This window comes from Bemisia tabaci, chromosome 7, assembly GCF_918797505.1.
Source record: "Bemisia tabaci chromosome 7, PGI_BMITA_v3".
NCBI classification, from domain to species: domain Eukaryota; kingdom Metazoa; phylum Arthropoda; class Insecta; order Hemiptera; family Aleyrodidae; genus Bemisia; species Bemisia tabaci.
Window position 1 is genome coordinate 12,798,186 of NC_092799.1, and position 22,840 is coordinate 12,821,025.

Sequence of the window (22,840 nt, forward strand, 5' to 3'; positions counted from 1 at the left end):
GTATAAAAAAAATCGTATTTAGAAAAAAAAATTACAAACGAGAGAAGGCGTCATTATCTCTCATTTCCTGAGAGTATAATAATTTCTAATTTTGTCGTCTTTCAGAGATACAAGAGACAGCACCTTTATTTATTCAAGTTAAGAGAGAAACCAAGTAGTTAAAACACGCAATTTGGCCCGGACGGCGCGACTTAGAGAGAAATGATGATAAGGACTTGAGATGAACCGGAGAAGCCCTCGGCGCGGCGATCGGCATGTAACACATATTAGCGCCACAAGACTGCCGATACTTCACGCATTGCATCAACAGAGTGCGTCATTGCGGTCAGCGTAAACGGAAGCGCCTACAAGACTGCGTGAATACTTCAAGCATTGCGTCAATCACAGTGCGTTCAGCAGCGGTCGGCGTGAAACTCGCAGCGCCTACAAGACTGTCGGAATACTTCACGCACTGCGCCAAACACGGTGCGGTCAGCGCGGCGCGGCGCGGCGGCGGAAGTTAAAATCATTAAACCAAATATTGTGTTTGTACTTTCTTAATTTTTTAGTTCATTTCTTACAAATGAAAGTCCTTGTCCCCACAGAGATAGGTTTACGGAACTGAACTTTCGCGCGAAGTCCCGTGAACTTTTGCTGGTAGTGTTGTCAGGGTTTTCGCAAAAAATGTGTCCAACACGAGTAAACGCGTCTTATGCACCCCTCCCCCGCTGGCACGTTCATTTGATGGTTTTTATTGATGTTTCAAAACGAATGAGAGGGGGGGGGGGGCGGCAAAATACAGGCGGCCCATGAGCTGCAAGTAGGTAAATCCGGCCCTGGACTTTCCATTCCTAATTGGACTGCATTTTGCAAAAAGGAACCACTAGCATTGCAATGATGCTAAGATTGCGCAACTTCATCCTTTGCAATAAAATTGCGGAAATTGTGAAAAACTATGAAATTTAGATGGTAATTTTTGTCTTAAATTTACATTTTTTAGCGAGTAAAATAGAAACTATTAAAGGATAATCGGGTTTTTCCTCCAAGACAAAAGAAGTTGCACAATCTTAGCAACATTGCAATGCTAGTGGTTCCTTTATGCAAAAAGCAATCCAATTGAAGCACTGGGCGCAGAAAGAACGTTTCTTAGTTGCGGTGTCCCAGAATTTACGGCATACGTTTGATCCATTGTGATCGACACAAATATCTTTATATGCAATCAGTCAAAACTTTTCTGAATATTCTTCATCACTTTGCAACGCTCTTAACTAGAATTCCAGAAGATTTACGCACTAGTTTCCTACTTGAAAAACAAATTAGCATTGGAGATTCTGAAACACCGCAACTGAGAAGCGCCCTTTCACTCCCAACGTTTCAATTTAAGCTGTGAACATGCACTCTCTGGCCACCTTAACCTACGGTTCTGCATAGTAGATGCTTTAAACTTTCGAAAATTCTCAGGCCCAAGCCCACCGGACCTTTGAGCTGGCAGGTGCGCAGAAAAAAAGGTAACAAACATTGGTGAGTTAATATGAAAAGTAAAACACGAAATAACACAAGCACTTGAGTCATTTTTGTGTTTTAGTTTTCCCGTGTCGAATCAACCAAATAATTGTACAAACTGGATTGCATTTTGCAAAAAGGAGCCACTAGCATTGCAATGATGCTAAGATTGTGCAACTTCATCTATTGCGATAAAATTGCGGAAATCGTGAAAAACTATGAAATTTAGATGGTAATTTTTGTCTTGAATTTACAGTTTTTAGCGAGTAAAATAGAAACTATTAATGGATAATCGGGTTTTTCCTCCAAGACAAAAGAAGTTGCACAATCTTAGCAGCATTGCAATGCTAGTGGTTCCTTTTTGCAAAATGCAATCCAACTGATTGCGGTGGACGCACGGGTCGTAAGACAGTATGTTGGAGTTTTCTGCTAACGTGCGTTTTTCAGCATAAAACTGAACATCTCAATACAGGGGGAAAAGCCCATATGAGTACAATTTTCCCTCGAAGAGATAATTATGCTGTTTGGTGCTTCACTGGTTACGTCCATTCAGGAAGGCAATTGCAATACAAAATTCTTATATGTATTATACTCCACACCCACCAGACCCCCCCCCCCCCCCCCGTTTGGAGTGTCTTGATCTGTCTATGCGTTCATTTACCTATCCAATGGTTTCTCTCGTTTAAAACTCCACATTTTCAGCGTTATGGCAACCGCGCATAGTTTGACCTAGGCCTAGTGGGAGAGGGAAAGCGGCGCGGCATCGGTCGGCATCTTGGATGCACCGAGACATGCTTGAACCCGGTTTCGGTACTCGATATAGAAGTTCGAGGGGCCCGGGGGGCGGGGGGCTCTTGAACGCGCAACAAGCAACAAACGCGAGCTCTCGAGTTCAGTGTAATGAAAGTTTCCGGTCGACGCTGACCGCAGGTTACTGGTCTCCCGACTCGTACGCGTGTAAGTTTTTTTTTGTCCCGGGCCACTTTCGTCGCGAAATTGACATCGACTTTGTGGAGCAGTGCGAGTTGTGGGCGAAAGCGTTTTCGGCGAAAGTGCGAGCTTCCGACGGTTCCCGGCTCCTCCCGCTTTTTTTCTGCTCGTGCGATTTGAGCCAGGTAAGGTGTCAACGATGGATGTATGTACACTGAAAAAAAGATTCCCAAGTAGCATTGTCAGCTACTTTCTAGGTGGCGCTCATCAAGAAAAAGTCTACTTTCTAGATAGAACAATTTTCTTGAAAGAAAATAGGTATAAAGTACCTAGGTCTAGAAAATAGACACCAGAAAATAGAAAGAAAAAATATTTTTCCTTGCATTTTCTTAAAAGAAAACATTAAGAAATTGGCTGGAAAATAATTCTACTTTCAATGAGTTTTCTATCTTTTTTCCAAATGGGAAGTTGACAGAAAGTAGACCTATGAAATAGATCTATTTTCTTTGGTCAGACTTTTGACTCGCAATGTTTTTTCTTTCTATTTTCTGGATAACTCTCATTTTCTTTGTTTTTTCTAGAAAAAATTCTATTTTGCTACTTGGGTTGGTAGAATTCACTATTCCTTCCCGCTGTATTTCACATAGCGTGAATTCAGAGATATTCTGCCAGAAAAAAGGTAAACGTTACTATATACTGGTACAGGTAACCATTCCCCTGGCAGAATCGACTTTAAATTCACGCTGTGTAAAATACAGCGTGAAGGAATGGTAAATTCTACTTATCTTTTTTTCAGTGTATTAAAGATTTGAAAGACAAAAAGCCTGGGTGCGGCAATTATTGAAAAGAATGTGTCATTTATGATTTCAATTAAAATCAATCTTGAAGGATATTCTGTGAAAAATTCACAATTTGAACATTCTTTCCGATATAAGGCTCCGCATCATGTGATTTTGAAACTTTAAACACGTATTTCTTGAAATAGAACAAAACTGCACTTGTGCGCCTCGTCCTCCAAGCCACTTTATTTATGTTGCAGGCTAATTCTCATATTTTTTATAAATACCTGGTCAGATAGTCTTTTTTTAAGACCTATATGTAGTTTTGAACATTTTCTTAAAACGATATCTGAAATTTTCATAATTTGACAGGAAAAATTGATTCAAATGTCAATTTCTCCAAGCTCGGGCTACTTCTTGGGCTTGAAATTGTTTTACTTCTGATCTACCGCCAAACTTGTAACTTATCTGTTATTCATGAAACATCAAGAACTTTTTTTTAAAATAAATGTTCATTCAGAGTTAAAAATTTCTGAAAAACATCATGGACATTTGATAGAGGTTGTTTCACTGAAGATCTTTAACAACATATTTGGATAATTGTCTATTTCAAAATCAGAAGAAATCTTAGCTTCGCAATTTAAGCTAGAATGGTTCACTAACTGTCCACTCATTCAGTATGAATGGGCCTGTTGCATGCGAGAGATACAGCCGTGCGAATAGACTTTTTAGAGGTTAAATGACACGAAAATTACGATGGTCACATTAAAAAAGTCTGAAATACACTCCTTACTGCGCAATTTGTGTTGTTAGGAACGCGCTTTTTCAAATTTCCCCCGTCTGGGGGCAGTTTTCTAACGGAAACAATTAATGGCAACTCGCGGCTATTTCCGGTCAACTAAAACTGACAACATAACCTAAAAATCGGAGCTCGTGACATCGTGAAATGAAATGTAGAAGGATTGCGTTGAATATTTAAAAGTTGATCGATTTGGTTACCGCATAAAGCGTATATGGACCACTATAGGAGATCACGTTGGGTTTGTAAACAAACTGAAGGAAAAAATAACAACAACAACGACTCGGCATCTTCCGGAAATCACCGAGCCCGCCGTTCGCTCGTTTCCGGTAATTAGAAAACTGCCCCCAGACGCGGGAAATTTGAAAAAGCGCGTTCCTAACAACGCAAATTGCACAGTAAGGAGTGTATTTCAGACTTTTTTAATGTGACCATCGTAATTTTCGTGTCATTTAACCTCTAAAAAGTCTATTCGCGCGGCTGTATCTCTTGCATGCAACAGGCACATTGCCGGATTCGGCTGTTTAGCACGCGACATTTACATGATAAGAATGCTGCCGTCCAAAACAAAGTTCTGTATTTTCAATTTTTTCTGGCTGAAATCACCATTACAAGAGTCCTTGATGCTCCATAGTGCATTTTTGCATTTTAATTTTCAGATGGAAGGATAAGCAACTGAGTAAAAAGAGGAATTCTTGCTAGATTTCTTCCAGCATTCCAGTTTTTCAGAGGCAAAAAATTGTCAGCGACTTTTTCTGCGTGCGCGCCAGATAGATAAAAAAAAGTTTATGTGAAGAAAGACTTGTGGATAACAAAAGCCACAAATCTTACTCTATGATCTAGAATCATGAGAGTAACGCGTCAGTGGCGTGGCGTGCTTTGCGATATATCGATTGATCTCCCCTTTAAACCCATGGAAAAGGATCGATAAACAGGGTGTTCGCAACGAACACCTTAATAATCGATTCTTTACCATAGCTTCAAATGGAGAAATATCGAAATTCGATCATTCACGCCTCGCCACTGACGCGTAACGCATAACGCCTGAGGTGCGGAACGCTTCGGGGGCTGGACTGCGAGGCAATCAGGGGGCGTTTCCCCTTAGTCCTCGAATAAATGTATCGCTGAATTAAAGGTGTTTCCTGGCCTACCGAAAAAATTGAAGGCGATCGCAATAAGCCTAACTTCTATACCCCTTTGTGTCAATTCTGCGCTTTGCGAAATTTTCAGTCAAAAACGTCACTGAAAATTTTGTGAAATCTAGAATTTTGTTCTTGTTTTGGACGGTGGAATAGCTTGACCCTGAGAATGGGTAAATTTGGTCTAAATGCCTTTGGTCGGCCTCAAACTCAGTCAGTGAACCTTCAAAAACCTTTAAAAGTCCTGCAAAGTTCGGTTTCATTGTGACCGTGTTCTAATTTCTAACCTAATAAAAAATGAATAATGCTAGTCTTTATTCTGAGTCCAATAGGTCAGTAGACCCTGGTAAAAATTGGCAGTAGAATCTGTGTTCCAAAATACCATAGACCTACAGCCGGCTGTAAGATTTCCAATAGCTTCTATAGCCGGCAACACATTTTCTTACAGCCTTTTATAGCCGATGGTGAGTAAGCAACACCCTGGCGATAAAGTGTATGCTAAACGTTACTAATTACGGATGCTAGAACTTGGTGAGTTTTTGGACTATCGCTCTCTGTTTGGGCCGTAGTATCTTGATTTATTTTGCGAGAAAAGCTCCGTACTTTTGAAGGATACCTGCCATTCCTAATATGTCGGAGCGCCTTCAATTTCGTATGATACTGTGCAACACCTCTGGTGTGAAATAGTTGCTTCAAGCGCCGTGGTACACTGCGGCGCGGCGCGGCGGGCGGGCAGCCAGCGCGAAACGCGCATTGGCGCCTTCAAACCTAACAGGGATACTTCACGCATTGCGCAATGCGTGAAGTATCCCTGTTATGTTTGAAGGCGCCAGTGCGCCGCCGCTCCGCTTTGTGTTAGGCTCTAATATTCAATCTCGTGGAGTCAGCGTTTTTCAACTCATTACTTCGAAATGTTTGCACACTCTGTATGGATTATTCTCATTTTAATTAATGGAAAAAAATATGTAGTAAAGGAAAATATAATGAGCGTTTTGTAAATATTAAGGTGATTCCGTACAAACTTAAGGATTTACAAAGCACACGAATTTCTACACAATTTCTTATAGCATTTTATAGCCGATGGCGAAAAAGCAACAGCCTGGCGATAAAGTGTAAAGCCCGGCGAGAGGAACTATAGCCCGGCTGTATAATTTTTTATCGCTTCGTGTAGCCCGGCCGTATGATTTTTTCCACTTTCTACAGCCAACTACATGATTTTCTATCGCCTTCTTCAGTCGGCTATAAGAACTCCTATGGTATTTTGAAACGCAGCTCGTATCGCCAATTTTTACCAGGGGACGTGAGAAAGAAGAGGAACTTGAATGATATGGACATTTCTAATTAATTGTGTTAGTGCCCAAATAAATTAGGTTACTACCCCAAATGTTGCGACACTATCCCAACTGGAGTTGCGGCACTACCACAGGCAATTGAAATTGTCCACATCATCCAACAAATCTGGGTAATGCAATAATTTTAGAAGACAAGGTATGAATTGGGCTATATTTTGCAATATGGAACCACTATTTATGGCTCATACATAAATGTGTTTATCTGCAAAGGGAAACAAGTGGCACATGTTTTATTTCTAAAATGTGCCAGAAAGTATAGCAAATACTTGCAAAATGTAGTCCAAATTTAAAAACAACACGTCATATGCTTCCTATTTCAATTTTTTCGTAGAAAGTCAGTCTTATAACAGGATAAGTACATGAATCATCAATATTTTTCGCATGACCAACTAAAAATTCACAAATTTTGCCACTAGTTAAACGCAAAATCGCCACATTTTGGACGGACACGTCGCAGTCATATATCCATGTAAAAATAGAGTTTGTAATGGCATTTTTGAAATGAACTTACGTTTTGTTCGTCTTGGGAACGACAAAACTTTTTTAAGCATTGAATGTTACTTGAGGGGTTTGGAGGACAAGGCGCATAAGTGCAGTTTTTGAAAAAATGGTGGTATCAATAATTCAAGTAAAACTAGTCTTAATGCATATTTTGTGAAAAATTCGCCCCTAAATTCTACCCTTTAAGCACTTGTCAGTTCGAACTTATTTTCCGCCATTAGGCTCCATATAATTTCTAAACTTCAAACACGAATTTCTCGAAATAGCAAAAACTGCACCTTGTCCTCTAAGCCCCTCATTCCATTTTTTTTTTTTTTTCCTCCGAGGAAGAAAAGGAAGGTGATATCACAAGTAGAGGAATTGTGCTGATTTTTCTATGCGTGTGTGTAAAGCGCACTGGTAGAAAAATTTAAAACTCAGACGGTAAATTACGCATTAAACACTCTTGCCCCTCTTGCCATCACATATTTCGTCGTCCCGATTTTCTTCGTTTATGTCTCACTCTTCCTCACAAAACGCATGAATCAAACCAATCCTAAACGTGATAAATGATAAGTGGGAGGAATCTCGGTACAGTTCACGCCGAGTTCAAATAATTTATCTCCAATTCAAGTTCGATAAAGTATTTCAAGAGGAATAAAAATACGTACAATCTCCTCATGCGGCAAACTTGAGACCTCATCGAAGCTGCTCTGCTTGAGGACTACTTCAATTACGATGCAGAGAGGTGCCGTTGAAAACCTCTCAGCTCGAAGACGTCTAAAAGAGGATTTTAAAATATCTTAATTAACCATAAACTATTTCGGTGTACTATTGGATCTGTTTATCTGACCGTACCATTATACCAAGTTTCAAATAATTGGGCGTACATCTGGATTCTATAGGTGAAGAATATTACAAAGATCCAATTACCTTCTGTATTTAAGATTCATTCAAACATCTAGACGCACCGAAAAAGGAAATTCCATGCGGGAAAAATTAGGGGAGACATTGAGTGATATTGTCTAAATCGTATGTGCCGATTGCGTGATTCAATGTACTTGATTGTTAAAGATCTCATGGTATTATCTTTAAGTAACTTCCGCATTTTACCGTTAAACCCCTTCATGAAATAACGTATAGGCACCTATGGGAAGGACAGTTCAGAGATACCTGCATCGAGTAAATTAGAATCCATAATGAAATGGACCACATTTTGCAATTAGGAGCTACATTTCTGGCTGCGTTTAGAATAACGTACGTACTATTAGTTTCACTATGCATGTAAGTGTTTTTATCGATGAGCCAGAAATTGTAGTTCCGAATTGTCAAATGTAATCCAAATGATAGTATGTTTAACGGATGGGATGGACTAGTTTTGACCGCTATCGTTTTTCTGGTGCAGACTCCCATTAACGTGAACATCTCATTATTTCTGTCTTTTGGTTACCTAGTAAACGCGAATACAATCGCTTTTATCTTCAACACTTGTTAAAGCTCACTAAGTTTCGTGGTGAATGGAGCTACGTAATATTATACTTCAGCCGAAGCTCATTTTACGAGCCTAGAAAAAAACTCTGGGCCTGGCCGCTTCGATGCACTCGAGGCAAGTATGTTTAATCAGTGAATAAATACATTGCGGTCTCGACGGACAATCAAGGACTTTCACGCATTGTCATCATGATTATGCATTTACACCTCTAAGTGCTCGTTGAAGTCTATCTGATCAAAGCGTTTGATAAAGAGCTTTTCCTCTCAGTAGCCTTGAACACATAGTTGCTGAGAGGACCCGTTTTTCTCGAAGAACAACCTGCGGTGTTAAATTTATGTGCGTGTCGCAGGCAATCTGCAATCGCTAGCACTTTGCAAGCTACTCGTAATAAGTAAGGAAGAAAGAGAGTAATTAATCTGCTTTAATTTTAAATAAATTGATACGATGTTCCCTTCGCAAATGCAAAGGCCCTGACACACTAGCGCGAGCGTGCGATGAAATCAGTGACATCAATTGGGTTCAGGTCGGACAGGCAACTAAACGAACTGCTCGACAATGCGTGAGGTATCACGAACAAATGAAGGCGTCCTAAGCTGAGAGCTTCTGATATCGCTGCGCATTTTTGAAATTCGTCGAAATAACGCCAAAACCGCGTGCCAATTGCCGATAATTGCTAACTGCTTGCGACATGTGTAGCTTCTTTCGTCTCGTTGGGAAAGCTGAAAGTTTGAAGAGACTTTCAATTTTACACGTAATATTTATTGTGATTTTAGATGCACATAATAATAAAAATGAGTGTGTTTAAGTAGCTTGATAACATTGCAGAGTGCTTGATGTCTTCCTAGATGACTTTGTCGATTTTTCGAGATAAAAAAATATGTGGATGATTCCGTGGATTCAACTGGTAGTCCAACAGTAAAATCCGTTGATATTTGAGGGGCTTGGAGGACAAGGGGCAAAAGTGCAGTTTTTGAAAAAATCGAAGCGTTAATTATTTCAAATTAAATTAGTCTAAATGCACATTCTGCGAAAAATTTGCTCCAAAATTCCACTTTTTAAGCATCAAAAATCAGTTCGAACTTACTTTCCGTCTTAAGGATTCATGTAATGTCGAAACTTTAAACACGTCTAATATCGTTTTCTAGTCAATTTTCTCTCTCATTTCTATCAATCATCACTCTTGGTCCCTTACTTTCATCAAAATTTTCTGATACATTTTTGATAATATCTCCAAAAGTGAAAGGAATGAGTCAAACATGTGAACTACTTGGTCAGTCTTAAGCTTTCCTACTTTGTGGTAATTTTCGTAACCGCGAGAGAAGATGAGTTCCCTAGGAGACTACGAGATTTGTGTTTTCAATACACCAAAATAATGTATTCAAATTTGGCGTTCGGTGAACTAATACCTAATTATGTCTAACGACTCATTGTCTCAGCGATAAACTTACATAGAGGCATAATTATAAGAGGAAGTACAGCGATGTCGGATCTTTGAGACAGAAAGAACCCCTGTGTTGTGTCTCAATAATTGAATAATAGTCATAGTGGATTCTTTCACACTGGTAATTCGCGGAGCTACAATGTGATTGAGAAGAATTTAAATTGCACTTAAGAAGACAGTCGCTTTGCTTTGAGTCTCTTACACCGTTGCCAGCACCGCGCAGCAGAAGTAATTCATTTTCATGTTCTAGGATTTGCAAAAAAGTAAAGAAGTATACTGCCGTGCTAAGTTAAAACGCCGTACGAACCTTCAAGCGTTGCCAAATTTCCTTTGATAACACAAAAATTTCCTGGTAGACTCATGAATATTTCTCTTCCAATTTTTCAGATAATTTTGTTCGCAATTTTGTCTAAAGTTCCTGAAAATTTCAAGGAAAAAAATTCCTAAATTTTCTCAAAAATTAACACTTTAATAAAGGAAATTATGGCAACTCTCGAATGTTCATACGGCGTTTTTCCTTAGCACGGCAGTATAAAAGTAGGTAATGTCGCTTTGATCTTGCCATACATATTTGAGGATTTTCGAATCTCCACAGCGGAGGGGAGAAAATTATGCAAGGAAAATTTTTTTAGGGTTTAAATGCAAAATGCATCGTGAGCTGCGAAAGTAACTGAATGTAACCCAAAGTAATCATAAAGACGGAAATTTTCAACTAAGCAGGACCGAATGGTCATCCGGAGAAAATGCCATGATGTATATCGTCCTTTTCCGACCGGTCAGCGGTCACAGAGGCTCCATTACTTACAGCGCCTTTAATTTTTCCAATTGTAATCCAAAAAAATTCCAAATCGTCAAGATATCGCAGTTCAAAAAACTCAAAATTCCGTGCTCCAGACGCAGGGGCGGTCTGGTTAAGGGTGCTAGGGTGTTTCCGCAACCCTAAAATCCTGACGGCTAACTCAGGGGGCCCCGGCGCCCCCGGCAGGGCTCCTGTAGGGCCCCAGAACTTGAAAACCCACTTAAAGGAGGACTTTAATTCGGTCAGTTGGGGGGGGGGGGAGAGGTGCCCACCTGAGAGGAGGGGCCCCTAAAGCGTATCAACACCCTAGGAATTTCCGAGCCAGACCGACAATGGTGCAGGGTCTGTTCCTGCGGCCAGTCACATGTATTTAAATAACGGATCCAGCAAATTGGCAACATGGTTTTTTCTCCATTCAAACCTATGGAAATGTATCGATTCCTGAAGGGACCTGGTGCTCCGACAAGAATCGATTATTTAACATAGGTTTAAATGGAGGAAATCCGGTGTTGCCACATTTCTGGACCCGCCTATGATCTATTTCCGCAGCTGACTCCTTATGGTATACGTTCTTTGCAGGAATGGGCGCTTGAGTGTACACAGTTCGTCTGATTTTAAGATGGCGAGCCCCATGGAACGTGGACTAACCAGCCTTCTCCACTCGATTTTGGTCAAGCAGCAGTCGCGACACGGTCTTCAAGTCCATCGCAGGAAGATCAACTCTTTGGTAGCAGCAAGGAAACACGCTTCTTGCGCTGAATCTGATGGAAGTCGTTCCCGTTTGAGCCCCATCTCCACGAGTTTGAGATATTACTCTTCAGTTGACGCGAATAATGTTGTACATTCACCTTTCCCACCGTTCGAACCAAGGAATGAGACCATACACGAGTTTCTATGGAAGGATATCGAGTCCGTCCAGCAATTCCCACTCATAGTGAGTATTATGTAAATTGATGACCCAGGGCCGTGTTTAAATCATTCTTCAATGGAGAATTTGCATGCAAATGTTTTATTGCTTCATCTGAAAGTGCTTAAAGAGCTGATATCACAGAATTTTTTATAATTTTTTTCTGATATGGTAAATAGTATAAAAATTGATGTAAAAGTGAGAAAATGCACCGCCTAAAGACGTCACCTGACGGCATTTCCCATTTAAACACACGCATTTTTCCAGATTAGATCATTTTGTCATATCCTCTCCAATAATTGTTCAATTCATGAGCCAAGGGTATCCTCGTGATAGCGTGGGGCATCCGCTCTATTACGGTTTCAACTTTGAGAGCTTTTTTGGAGTTTTGGAGTTAGTTTTAGAAAAAAACCGGCTATATTGAGTCCTTCGCAAACTTTTACATAGGAACCAGTAATTAAATTGCAAATTCCTGACACGTGCAAGAGCTCCATTATGGCGAATTATGTGTGAAATGCATCAATTCAACCCATAAAAATAGATCCTCTCAAAGGACTACGATGATTTGGCGAGATAAGGAAACTAGGGGCCCTGCCCCCTGACGCGCAACCCGGCCCAACCCCCGTTAGGGCGCCTCGCGACCTCAGACCCGCTTTCGGCGGGCCTACACCATATGTATGGCAAAAATGGTCTTCCATTTTAATACACCATTTGTGTATCGCGCTGCTCGATTTCAAAATTTTTGGACGTAACACTCAGAATTAAAACATGATGAGAATAGCGGATGTACATTAATTGCACAGTCCACTTACTGGACGAAATTTCCAATTACATAGCGTTATTTTTAATTACCTTTAATTAAAAAAAAATCGGATTATCGACGTTAAGAGTTAATAATATTGTGGTTCGTCCTCGACGCGACGCAGCGCCTGCCTTCTCCACTTTGTAATCTTCTGTAAATATTAATAAGACTCATGCAATCATGTAAATTGACCAATGCCACAAATCGAAGCCGGAAGACAGCAAGAAAAATTGAGATAATCCTTATATTGTCGACCTTGGAACCTTGGAACCCTGAGCGTATGCACCGTCCCTCAACTCTTCAAATGAGGAGCCCTTCACAAAAGAGCTTTTCCATTGTTTTATTGTTTATTCGACTCCACTCAGGTAGAATCCCACACCTTGACGTTTCTAAGCGGTAACGACATATCTCTCACCTATTTAACATTAGGACTTAATGACATGAGCCTTTAAATAGCTCTACAGACATTAAAAGTTCGGGTTTCCTAATTTTTGCACATCTACATCTACTACAAGATTACATACATATAAAGACATCCTTATCGGCCGGCAGTTCGACAGAAAAAGTGCTTCCAAGATTTTGCTTGTAGCTGTATAATATAGATAGTGTAAAAATCGATTTAAAAGTGAGAAAATGCACCGCCTAGTGACGTCACCTGGCGGCATTTCCCGTATTTAAACACAAGTATTCTAGCAGATTAGATTATTTTGTCATATCTTCTCCAATAATTGTTCAATTCATGAACCAAACAAGGGTATCTTCGTGTTCAGTTCACTCAGTAGTTTCCCTTTTAAACACGAAATTCAACAAATTTCAGACACCTGCAAATTCTCTATTGACTTATACCCTCAAGGAAAGTTCATACAGTTAACATTCTTATTGGGGAGGTTTAAGAACACCCTTAATGCAATATCATACAAAGGACAATGGAGTTCTTGCATGTGTGGGGGAGTGTGATTTATTAACTTTTTCTTGAGAAAAATTTTGCGAGAAACACGATGGTACCACTGCTTTCCTCTGAAATCAACTCTGAAGCTCAAAAATAGCTCTGTAAATTGAGGCCGTAATGGCGGTGATATCCCACGCTATCCTGAGCGTCAACCTCTAGTCAGACTCTCCATGCAAAGATAGGAAGCAAATACATTAGCAGCATTGCCTCGTTTTCAGCTTTGGAGTCCCCAAACAAAGTGGCAACCCTGTTAATGTATTTGTTCCCTATCTTTGCATGGATAGTTCAACTTGATGTAGAGATGGATTCTCAGGATAGCGTGGGGCATCCGCTCTAATACAGCTTCAACTTTGAGAGCTTTTTCTGAGTTTGTTTTAGAAAGAAAACCGGTAGCACTATTGAGTTTCTCGCAAAATTGTACATAGGAATCAGTAATTAAATTGCATATTCCTGACACGCGCAAGGGCTCCATTCATGGCGAAATATGAGTAAAATACATCAATTCAACCCTAAGGCTCTATGATTTCGACAAAGCCTCTCCAATAAACTCCTAAACTTCTGTATTTTATAATTATTTCAGTGACGGATTGTTTCAAAACGCTGACCTCAAAATTCATCAGTCATCTAATTTCTTATAAATTCGGATGAAGACAGAGTTCTCTCAATTAAATCCGTCCGAGTGTTACACCGGAAAAAAGGTACTGTAGCACCTAACTCAATAGATGTTGAAAAATGTGCGACAACTCTTGGATATTGTCGTGAGCATTCTGGTGTTAAAGTAACATCCTTTATACTTTTACATCCTAGAATGTTACTTTAAGGTGATTCGACAGTCGCCATTCTTTGTGTCGGAGCGACGTGCCATATATCGCATCAATTCGTTCCATAATTTCAGCTACTTGTCATTTTCTTCGAATTTTAAGATCGCACCTCTGTTTTCATGAGACTAAAGAATTCATGTACCAAATTTGACAAAGAAATTCTACGTGGTAAAGGTAGGGCTTTTTTTAGAGGAAAAATATCGCATTCGAGTGCAGTTTCGATATCAGTATCAGACAAGTAGCTGTAATCATGGAACGAATTGATGCGATATTGCACGTCGCTCTGACACAAAAAATGACAACTGTCGAATCACCTTAACACCATAGTGTTCATGACAACATCCGAGAGATGTCGCACATTTTTTAACATCTTTTTTTCCCGGTGTATTTGAGCATTATATTGAACTTTTTCTCTAGGTGGATGCAGAAAACGGGCGAGGTTACAGTTACGGCGGCGCTCGGGCAGTGAGTGAAAAATTTGCGGCTGCCCTCGTGAAAAGTGGGTTTAAGCCCGGAGATGTGCTCACGATCGTTTTACCGAACATGCCGGAATATCCGCTCATCGTCTTGGGAGCTCTCGAGGCTGGGCTCATTGTCTCCACCGCAAATCCGCTTTACACCGAGCGTAAGTCAACTCCACTATCAGCAAATAACACAGATATCCACAGCAAAAGCACACAAGGTACTATTAAAGACATGAAGACGGAGCGCTAGAGGGAAAAAATTATGCACATACATGTAAACTCTCCGATTGGCTAGAGGATTGGCGGCGAAATCGGGACGGATTTGAAATTCAAATATAGGGCGGGAACTGAATGAAATTGCGTAAACAAAGTAGTCTAGGTTGATTTTTTTCTCAAATTCACTCATCCACATAAATTTTTTTAACTTTAGGTTATTTTTGGATAATATCTCGATTTATTGCCACCGATATGATTGCGATCCAACCAACCGATAAAATCGCTATTTATCGCGATCAATGCTACTTGAGATATAGCGCCTCGTGAAAAATACTTCTCTACTCTCGCCTTACTGGTATTTTGCTTTTTTAATTTCAGACGAAATAAGTCATCAGCTGGAAAATTCGGAGGCTCGATGCATAGTTACCTTGCCCTCGGTGGTACCAACTTGCAAGAAAGCCTTAGCTCTTGTGAAGAAAGACGTCCCGATAATCACGGTTGGTCCAGCACTTATATTATTATCAAGTTATTTTAAATCTATTTTCCTCTACTCATAAAAGAACTCCATTATTTTCCACGAACTTGCACATGATATTGCCGGTGAAACTGCAAAATCAAGTTCAAAATCAGTTCCTTCAATTATTAAATCTTCCATCGCATCTCTAAGGCGCAATGATACGACTATTCGTACTCTCCGGAATGCGGGAGGTATCACACCACAATTGAAGGCGTTTTCGAAACTGCCAACTTTCCATATCGGGACTTGTGTCGCATAAATAGGGTGTCAACTGTAAAGTGGCTGGCAAATGTTAAACACTTACGTAGTTTTTCAGTGCCTTCCCAAGAAATTCAGCGCCTTATAAGCAGAAAAATTCAGTACTTTTTTGGTACCTTTAACTGACGAAATGCCAAATTTTGAACTGATCACGGCATACCTTTCTCGGTTGCGGTGTTTGGAGATCTCCACTTCTATTTTATTTTTTAAAAGGAGGCAGAACCAACATGATAGCTTAAAGTTTTCACTGAATATTCTTTGAAAAGAGAAGAAAAATCATTGACATTTTCAGAAAATGACGTTCAGTGGTTTTCCATGCAGAAGTTTTATTAACCAGGAACGGTCACATATCGATGAAAAAAGTCGGGAAAATGAATTTCAGTAGTTTCTACGTTCAAGAACTTCTGATTATGTTGTATTTCTATGTAGTTTTTTATGTTGCATTATTTATGAGGAAACCAATTTTGATATTTTCATTACTTTTACTGCGAATATTTTTGACCGCGCTAAGAAATCATTCACATGTAGAGGAAAACCATGCGTTGGTTTTCCTTCATAAGCAATCAGACAAGTAGCGGAAATTTTTAACATCACAATTCAAATGTAGTTTATTACTATACATTAGCCATGGTAAGTAAGGCTAGGCACAGGTCACAATAAGTACGAGTATTAAGTTAAAGTTTTTACCGCTTGTTTATGTTTGATTCTTCTAAAAAAAAATTATCCATTTACTAAATACAATCCTAGCTTGAGCAAACTTAAATTATGCGGTCAAAGCTGCGATTGCGGCAAAGGAAAACCAACAGGGCCAGCGCGGAGGCTACTAATACAAATCTTCCATCGTATTGCTAAGGCGCAGTGATACAACTATTCGCACTCTCCGGAATGCGTGAGGTATCACGCCACGATTGAAGGCGTTTTCGAAACTGCCATTACACTATACATCGAAACTATACATTAGCCATGGTAAGTTAAGCTAGGTACAGGTCACAATGGGTACAATGAAGATTGACAGATGAGTTTGTTAACAGATGAGTTTAGTTAGGTTATCACAAATTTTCTTAAGTTTTAATTTTAATTTTTAATTAACAATCAAAGATCTACGCTCATTTCCAACTTCAACCATGACATACGTATGTTAAATTCCTGCCAAAGGTGTTATCCAATATTTGAAAGAAGCATTCCATGCGTTGTCTTTTCCAATCATTAATTTCGAGAATTAATTTTGAAAATTAGGTAAGCTACGGGTCAGAGCGGGCCTCCGGGACTTGGGACTTCCAGGACATGATCTCCGGGAATGTGGACACATCCCTGATCCCTCGAGAGGCACGCAAGAGCGAGGACGTAGCTCTTCTACTATACTCAAGCGGCACAACGGGACTGAGTAAGGGCGTTGCACTTACGCACAAAAACATCGTATCCAACATCGAGATGTGTCGCGTGCCCGGTCTTCCTCGATTCAGTACGCCCTCCGGTAAGTACTTACGAGGATCCTCAGCCCTCAGCTTATTTTTCAACTTCATTGATAATCCTCTAACTAATCGTCTCTGAATTTAGAGAGGTTTAATTGGACTGCGTTTAGCAGTAAGGAACCAACTCGTATCAGCTTTTGCCAAATTTAAGTGGGCAATTTAATTTTTTCTGTCCGGATTCCTTAGAAAATTTTAAGGAATTTGCTCGTTACTCTGCTGAGTATTCACCGAAATTTGCACAAAAATCCGCGCAACTATTTTCATGTAAAGCATTAAAGTGCCCAATTAAGTTTGGCAATAGCTGATGCGACTTGGTTCCTTTCTGCTTGACACGGTCCAATGAAAACCTCGCCATAGCACTGGAAAAAGAGAAATTTTTTTAGATACAAATTTTTAGGAGCAGCCCGAGACGATGATAACAGTGGAACAACAAAGATGAAAAAAACGGGAAACAAGGCTAAAAATACACAATTATGAAACCCGAGACGTTTCGACTCAACACTGAGTCATTTTCAGTCGGAAACAATAAAAAATTTTTAAAAGAAAAACGCTAAAACCTGAGCTCTACATGGTGGGGCCGGGATCTGAGAGAAAAAAAAAAAAAAAAAGAAAATTGATAACAAACAAGACTCATCGATGCCAGCACCAGTAACCGAAAATGACCGATACGCTAGTTCACGATCCACACACAGATGGCAGCACTAACCAGTGAAACAATTAAGTTCAAGGAAAAGCCAATAGGTGCCGCTGGGGCGTCAACCTAAACCTGACTTTTTAAAAAGTGAGTGGTATATTGCACTAAGCCCGCTGATGTCAGTGCGGTTATTACACACAGAATCCCCATGTTTGAGGATTTCGATCATTTCCAGGACCAGTCTGGGAAACAACTTCTCTTCCTTACATAAAATTACCACCTTATCAAAATCGAACCGGTGACCAAATTCTGTTTGGTGCCTCTTGAGTGCTGTTAACTCACTATTGTCATATTTATGACCACCAAGCCTCTTCCTTAGAAGTTGCTTGGTCTGACCGATGTAACTGATGTCGCAATTTCCACAAGGAATTTTATAGACCAAACCCGATTCCTGCAGAATCGGATTTTTAGCCTTCACCCTAGACATCAGGAACTCAAGATTGTTGTATTTGGTGTTAACCACATGGTACCCGAACAATTTTAAAATCGATGACAAATTTTCCGAAAGGAAGGGAACGTATGGAAGGCATACAATTTTGTCGAGATCCCGTTCTTTGGTAGTTTTATCCTGCCCCCCTCTCTTATTAAAACTACTAAGTACCTGGCGGAAAATCTTTGCTATCAAATTGGGTGGATAACAATTTTCAACCAACAGATTCTTTCCAATCTGGATCATCTCATGCCGATATGAAACATGAGAGAGACCAATTATGCGCCGTGCTAAATTAGATGCAACGTTTTTCTTTACATTCATGGGTTGAACAGATAAAAAATTAACATAACGACCAGACGCCGTTGGTTTCTGATACCACTTACATCTAATCTCGCTATTCACCCTTATTAAAGTCATATCCAAAAAATTGAGGCAGTTGTTATTCTCAATTTCAAGGGTAAATTTTATGGCGGGATTTAAACTGTTGAAAAATTCAAGAATAGCATGCGTATCTTCTTTTTTTACACAAGAAAAAATATCATCGACATACCGCTTGTACATGCGGATTTCGATGGGAGATAAACTCAAAGCAGTACTTTCGATGCGCTCCATGGATATGTTAGCCATGACAGCCGAAAGGCTACCTCCCATGGCCAAACCCGAAATTTGTTGATAAAACGCATCATTATACTGACAGATGGTATTGGTGAGGCACACTTTTAACGTACTAAAAAACTGTTCTTTAGGTAACGGACAGAACATTTCAACTTCCTCCCATTTCAATTCCACACATTGAAGGGCAAAATCAACAGATATGTTAGTGTACATGCTAACTACATCAAGAGATATTAAATCATAACCGTCAGGTACCTTTACACCATTGATGAAATCAAAAAATTCAAAAGAGTTCCGAATATGCGAGTCCCCCTTACCGACAATGTTCGACAAAATGCTAGATAAAAACCTGGATAGTTTTTGGTATGGTGTTCCTATTGTGCTAACGATTGGTCGCAAAGGCAATTCTGCCTTATGCAGCTTAACAAAACCATAAATTTTGGCAACGCTGCCACCACTAACCATAAGATGTTTACACATACCATCATTTATATGACCTTCCGCAAGCCATTTTTTGACAATAGAGTTGTTCTTATCGATTTGCGAAGGCACTAGAGACCTAGCCACCTTCTTGTATACACTTGTATCCCTGAGAATATGAAGCATTTTGTTTGAGTAGTCATTGCCATCCATGACCACTACCTTGTTGGACTTATCTGCTTTTACAAACTTTAAAGACCTGTTTCTTTTACAAAACATTATGGTGTTCTTTAGATCCTCTTTGAGATTTCTCATCAACCTACACTGATTAAATTTCCGGTTCGACATGATGTTTATTTTTTCAGGATATCCCTGAGATCTTTGCATTTCTCGGTGATAACGGTTAATCACCAAGCAAATGCCTTCCCTAATTTTATCAGCAACCATAGATGATTCATTTCTGATTTTACCTTCAATTTGAGAAATTATTTTCTCAAGAGGAACAGGTTTAAAAATTGAGTTTGCATCAGCTCCGATTTTAAAAAATGGCAAAGAAAACATGGGACCCAGACACATTACTCTTTCAACATAGCCTGGCAATACCGTCGAAGAGATGTTCTCTAACCATAACTGTCTCTTTTCCATGAAAGGACCAAACAATTTATGATATTTGTCCGCAACTATTTCCTCCAGCCTGACAAGTTTATTTTCCAAGCGCTGCCAAGTGACACGCCCGAGACGTTTGGCAATTAAGGTGGTATTAACAATAAAATCAATGAGAACGAAATGCGGTAGCGACGCTTTAAGTTTGGTTATGACGTTTCTAAGATTATGATTGAGATCCATAATCTCATAGTGAACATCCTCAATGCATAAGTTCAACAAGGAGCTTTTGAACTTTTCCGTAACCTCAATGCACTTGTTACGCTTCTTATGTAAACCATTGGTGATGTGTTTAAGGTGGAAATTGATGAATGCCGGGAAAACCTTCTTTTCCCTACATCTCAGCAGGAAAATTTTCCGACATGATGACAACACTAATTTCCTACTAATTTTCCTTAACTGTTTGAGAGATGAAACAGTTGCATAACCATGTAACCGCCGTACTTGTTGATAAAACATATTGCAGTCTGTTGAATGAATGGTGCACAAATGTGTCAACTGAGTAAAAGATAAAACGACTTACCAAAAGTCAGAATAAACACAGGTTAAAAATCGAAAAGACATAACAATTAAAAGGCACAATGAACCCAGTGCAATCATAGATACAAATTTTTAGGAGCAGCCCGAGACGATGATAACAGTGGAACAACAAAGATGAAAAAAACGGGAAACAAGGCTAAAAATACACAATTATGAAACCCGAGACGTTTCGACTCAACACTGAGTCATTTTCAGTCGGAAACAATAAAAAATTTTTAAAAGAAAAACGCTAAAACCTGAGCTCTACATGGTGGGGCCGGGATCTGAGAGAAAAAAAAAAAAAAAAAAGAAAATTGATAACAAACAAGACTCATCGATGCCAGCACCAGTAACCGAAAATGACCGATACGCTAGTTCACGATCCACACACAGATGGCAGCACTAACCAGTGAAACAATTAAGTTCAAGGAAAAGCCAATAGGTGCCGCTGGGGCGTCAACCTAAACCTGACTTTTTAAAAAGTGAGTGGTATATTGCACTAAGCCCGCTGATGTCAGTGCGGTTATTACACACAGAATCCCCATGTTTGAGGATTTCGATCATTTCCAGGACCAGTCTGGGAAACAACTTCTCTTCCTTACATAAAATTACCACCTTATCAAAATCGAACCGGTGACCAAATTCTGTTTGGTGCCTCTTGAGTGCTGTTAACTCACTATTGTCATATTTATGACCACCAAGCCTCTTCCTTAGAAGTTGCTTGGTCTGACCGATGTAACTGATGTCGCAATTTCCACAAGGAATTTTATAGACCAAACCCGATTCCTGCAGAATCGGATTTTTAGCCTTCACCCTAGACATCAGGAACTCAAGATTGTTGTATTTGGTGTTAACCACATGGTACCCGAACAATTTTAAAATCGATGACAAATTTTCCGAAAGGAAGGGAACGTATGGAAGGCATACAATTTTGTCGAGATCCCGTTCTTTGGTAGTTTTATCCTGCCCCCCTCTCTTATTAAAACTACTAAGTACCTGGCGGAAAATCTTTGCTATCAAATTGGGTGGATAACAATTTTCAACCAACAGATTCTTTCCAATCTGGATCATCTCATGCCGATATGAAACATGAGAGAGACCAATTATGCGCCGTGCTAAATTAGATGCAACGTTTTTCTTTACATTCATGGGTTGAACAGATAAAAAATTAACATAACGACCAGACGCCGTTGGTTTCTGATACCACTTACATCTAATCTCGCTATTCACCCTTATTAAAGTCATATCCAAAAAATTGAGGCAGTTGTTATTCTCAATTTCAAGGGTAAATTTTATGGCGGGATTTAAACTGTTGAAAAATTCAAGAATAGCATGCGTATCTTCTTTTTTTACACAAGAAAAAATATCATCGACATACCGCTTGTACATGCGGATTTCGATGGGAGATAAACTCAAAGCAGTACTTTCGATGCGCTCCATGGATATGTTAGCCATGACAGCCGAAAGGCTACCTCCCATGGCCAAACCCGAAATTTGTTGATAAAACGCATCATTATACTGACAGATGGTATTGGTGAGGCACACTTTTAACGTACTAAAAAACTGTTCTTTAGGTAACGGACAGAACATTTCAACTTCCTCCCATTTCAATTCCACACATTGAAGGGCAAAATCAACAGATATGTTAGTGTACATGCTAACTACATCAAGAGATATTAAATCATAACCGTCAGGTACCTTTACACCATTGATGAAATCAAAAAATTCAAAAGAGTTCCGAATATGCGAGTCCCCCTTACCGACAATGTTCGACAAAATGCTAGATAAAAACCTGGATAGTTTTTGGTATGGTGTTCCTATTGTGCTAACGATTGGTCGCAAAGGCAATTCTGCCTTATGCAGCTTAACAAAACCATAAATTTTGGCAACGCTGCCACCACTAACCATAAGATGTTTACACATACCATCATTTATATGACCTTCCGCAAGCCATTTTTTGACAATAGAGTTGTTCTTATCGATTTGCGAAGGCACTAGAGACCTAGCCACCTTCTTGTATACACTTGTATCCCTGAGAATATGAAGCATTTTGTTTGAGTAGTCATTGCCATCCATGACCACTACCTTGTTGGACTTATCTGCTTTTACAAACTTTAAAGACCTGTTTCTTTTACAAAACATTATGGTGTTCTTTAGATCCTCTTTGAGATTTCTCATCAACCTACACTGATTAAATTTCCGGTTCGACATGATGTTTATTTTTTCAGGATATCCCTGAGATCTTTGCATTTCTCGGTGATAACGGTTAATCACCAAGCAAATGCCTTCCCTAATTTTATCAGCAACCATAGATGATTCATTTCTGATTTTACCTTCAATTTGAGAAATTATTTTCTCAAGAGGAACAGGTTTAAAAATTGAGTTTGCATCAGCTCC

General features: G+C 39.6%; 1 protein-coding gene across 1 annotated transcript in view; it reads left to right on the forward strand.

The window, feature by feature from the left end:
• The first annotated feature begins 2,361 nt into the window (after positions 1-2,361).
• The window catches only part of LOC109035277 (uncharacterized), a 34,427-nt gene continuing 13,948 nt past the window's right edge, over positions 2,362-22,840 (forward strand). The window contains exons 1-5 of the mRNA XM_072302989.1: positions 2,362-2,597; positions 11,273-11,627; positions 14,590-14,797; positions 15,231-15,349; positions 16,864-17,101. Of these exons, the coding sequence (XP_072159090.1) occupies positions 11,313-11,627; positions 14,590-14,797; positions 15,231-15,349; positions 16,864-17,101 (880 nt within the window). The 5' untranslated portion in view covers positions 2,362-2,597; positions 11,273-11,312. The remainder of the gene's footprint in view (positions 2,598-11,272; positions 11,628-14,589; positions 14,798-15,230; positions 15,350-16,863; positions 17,102-22,840) is intronic.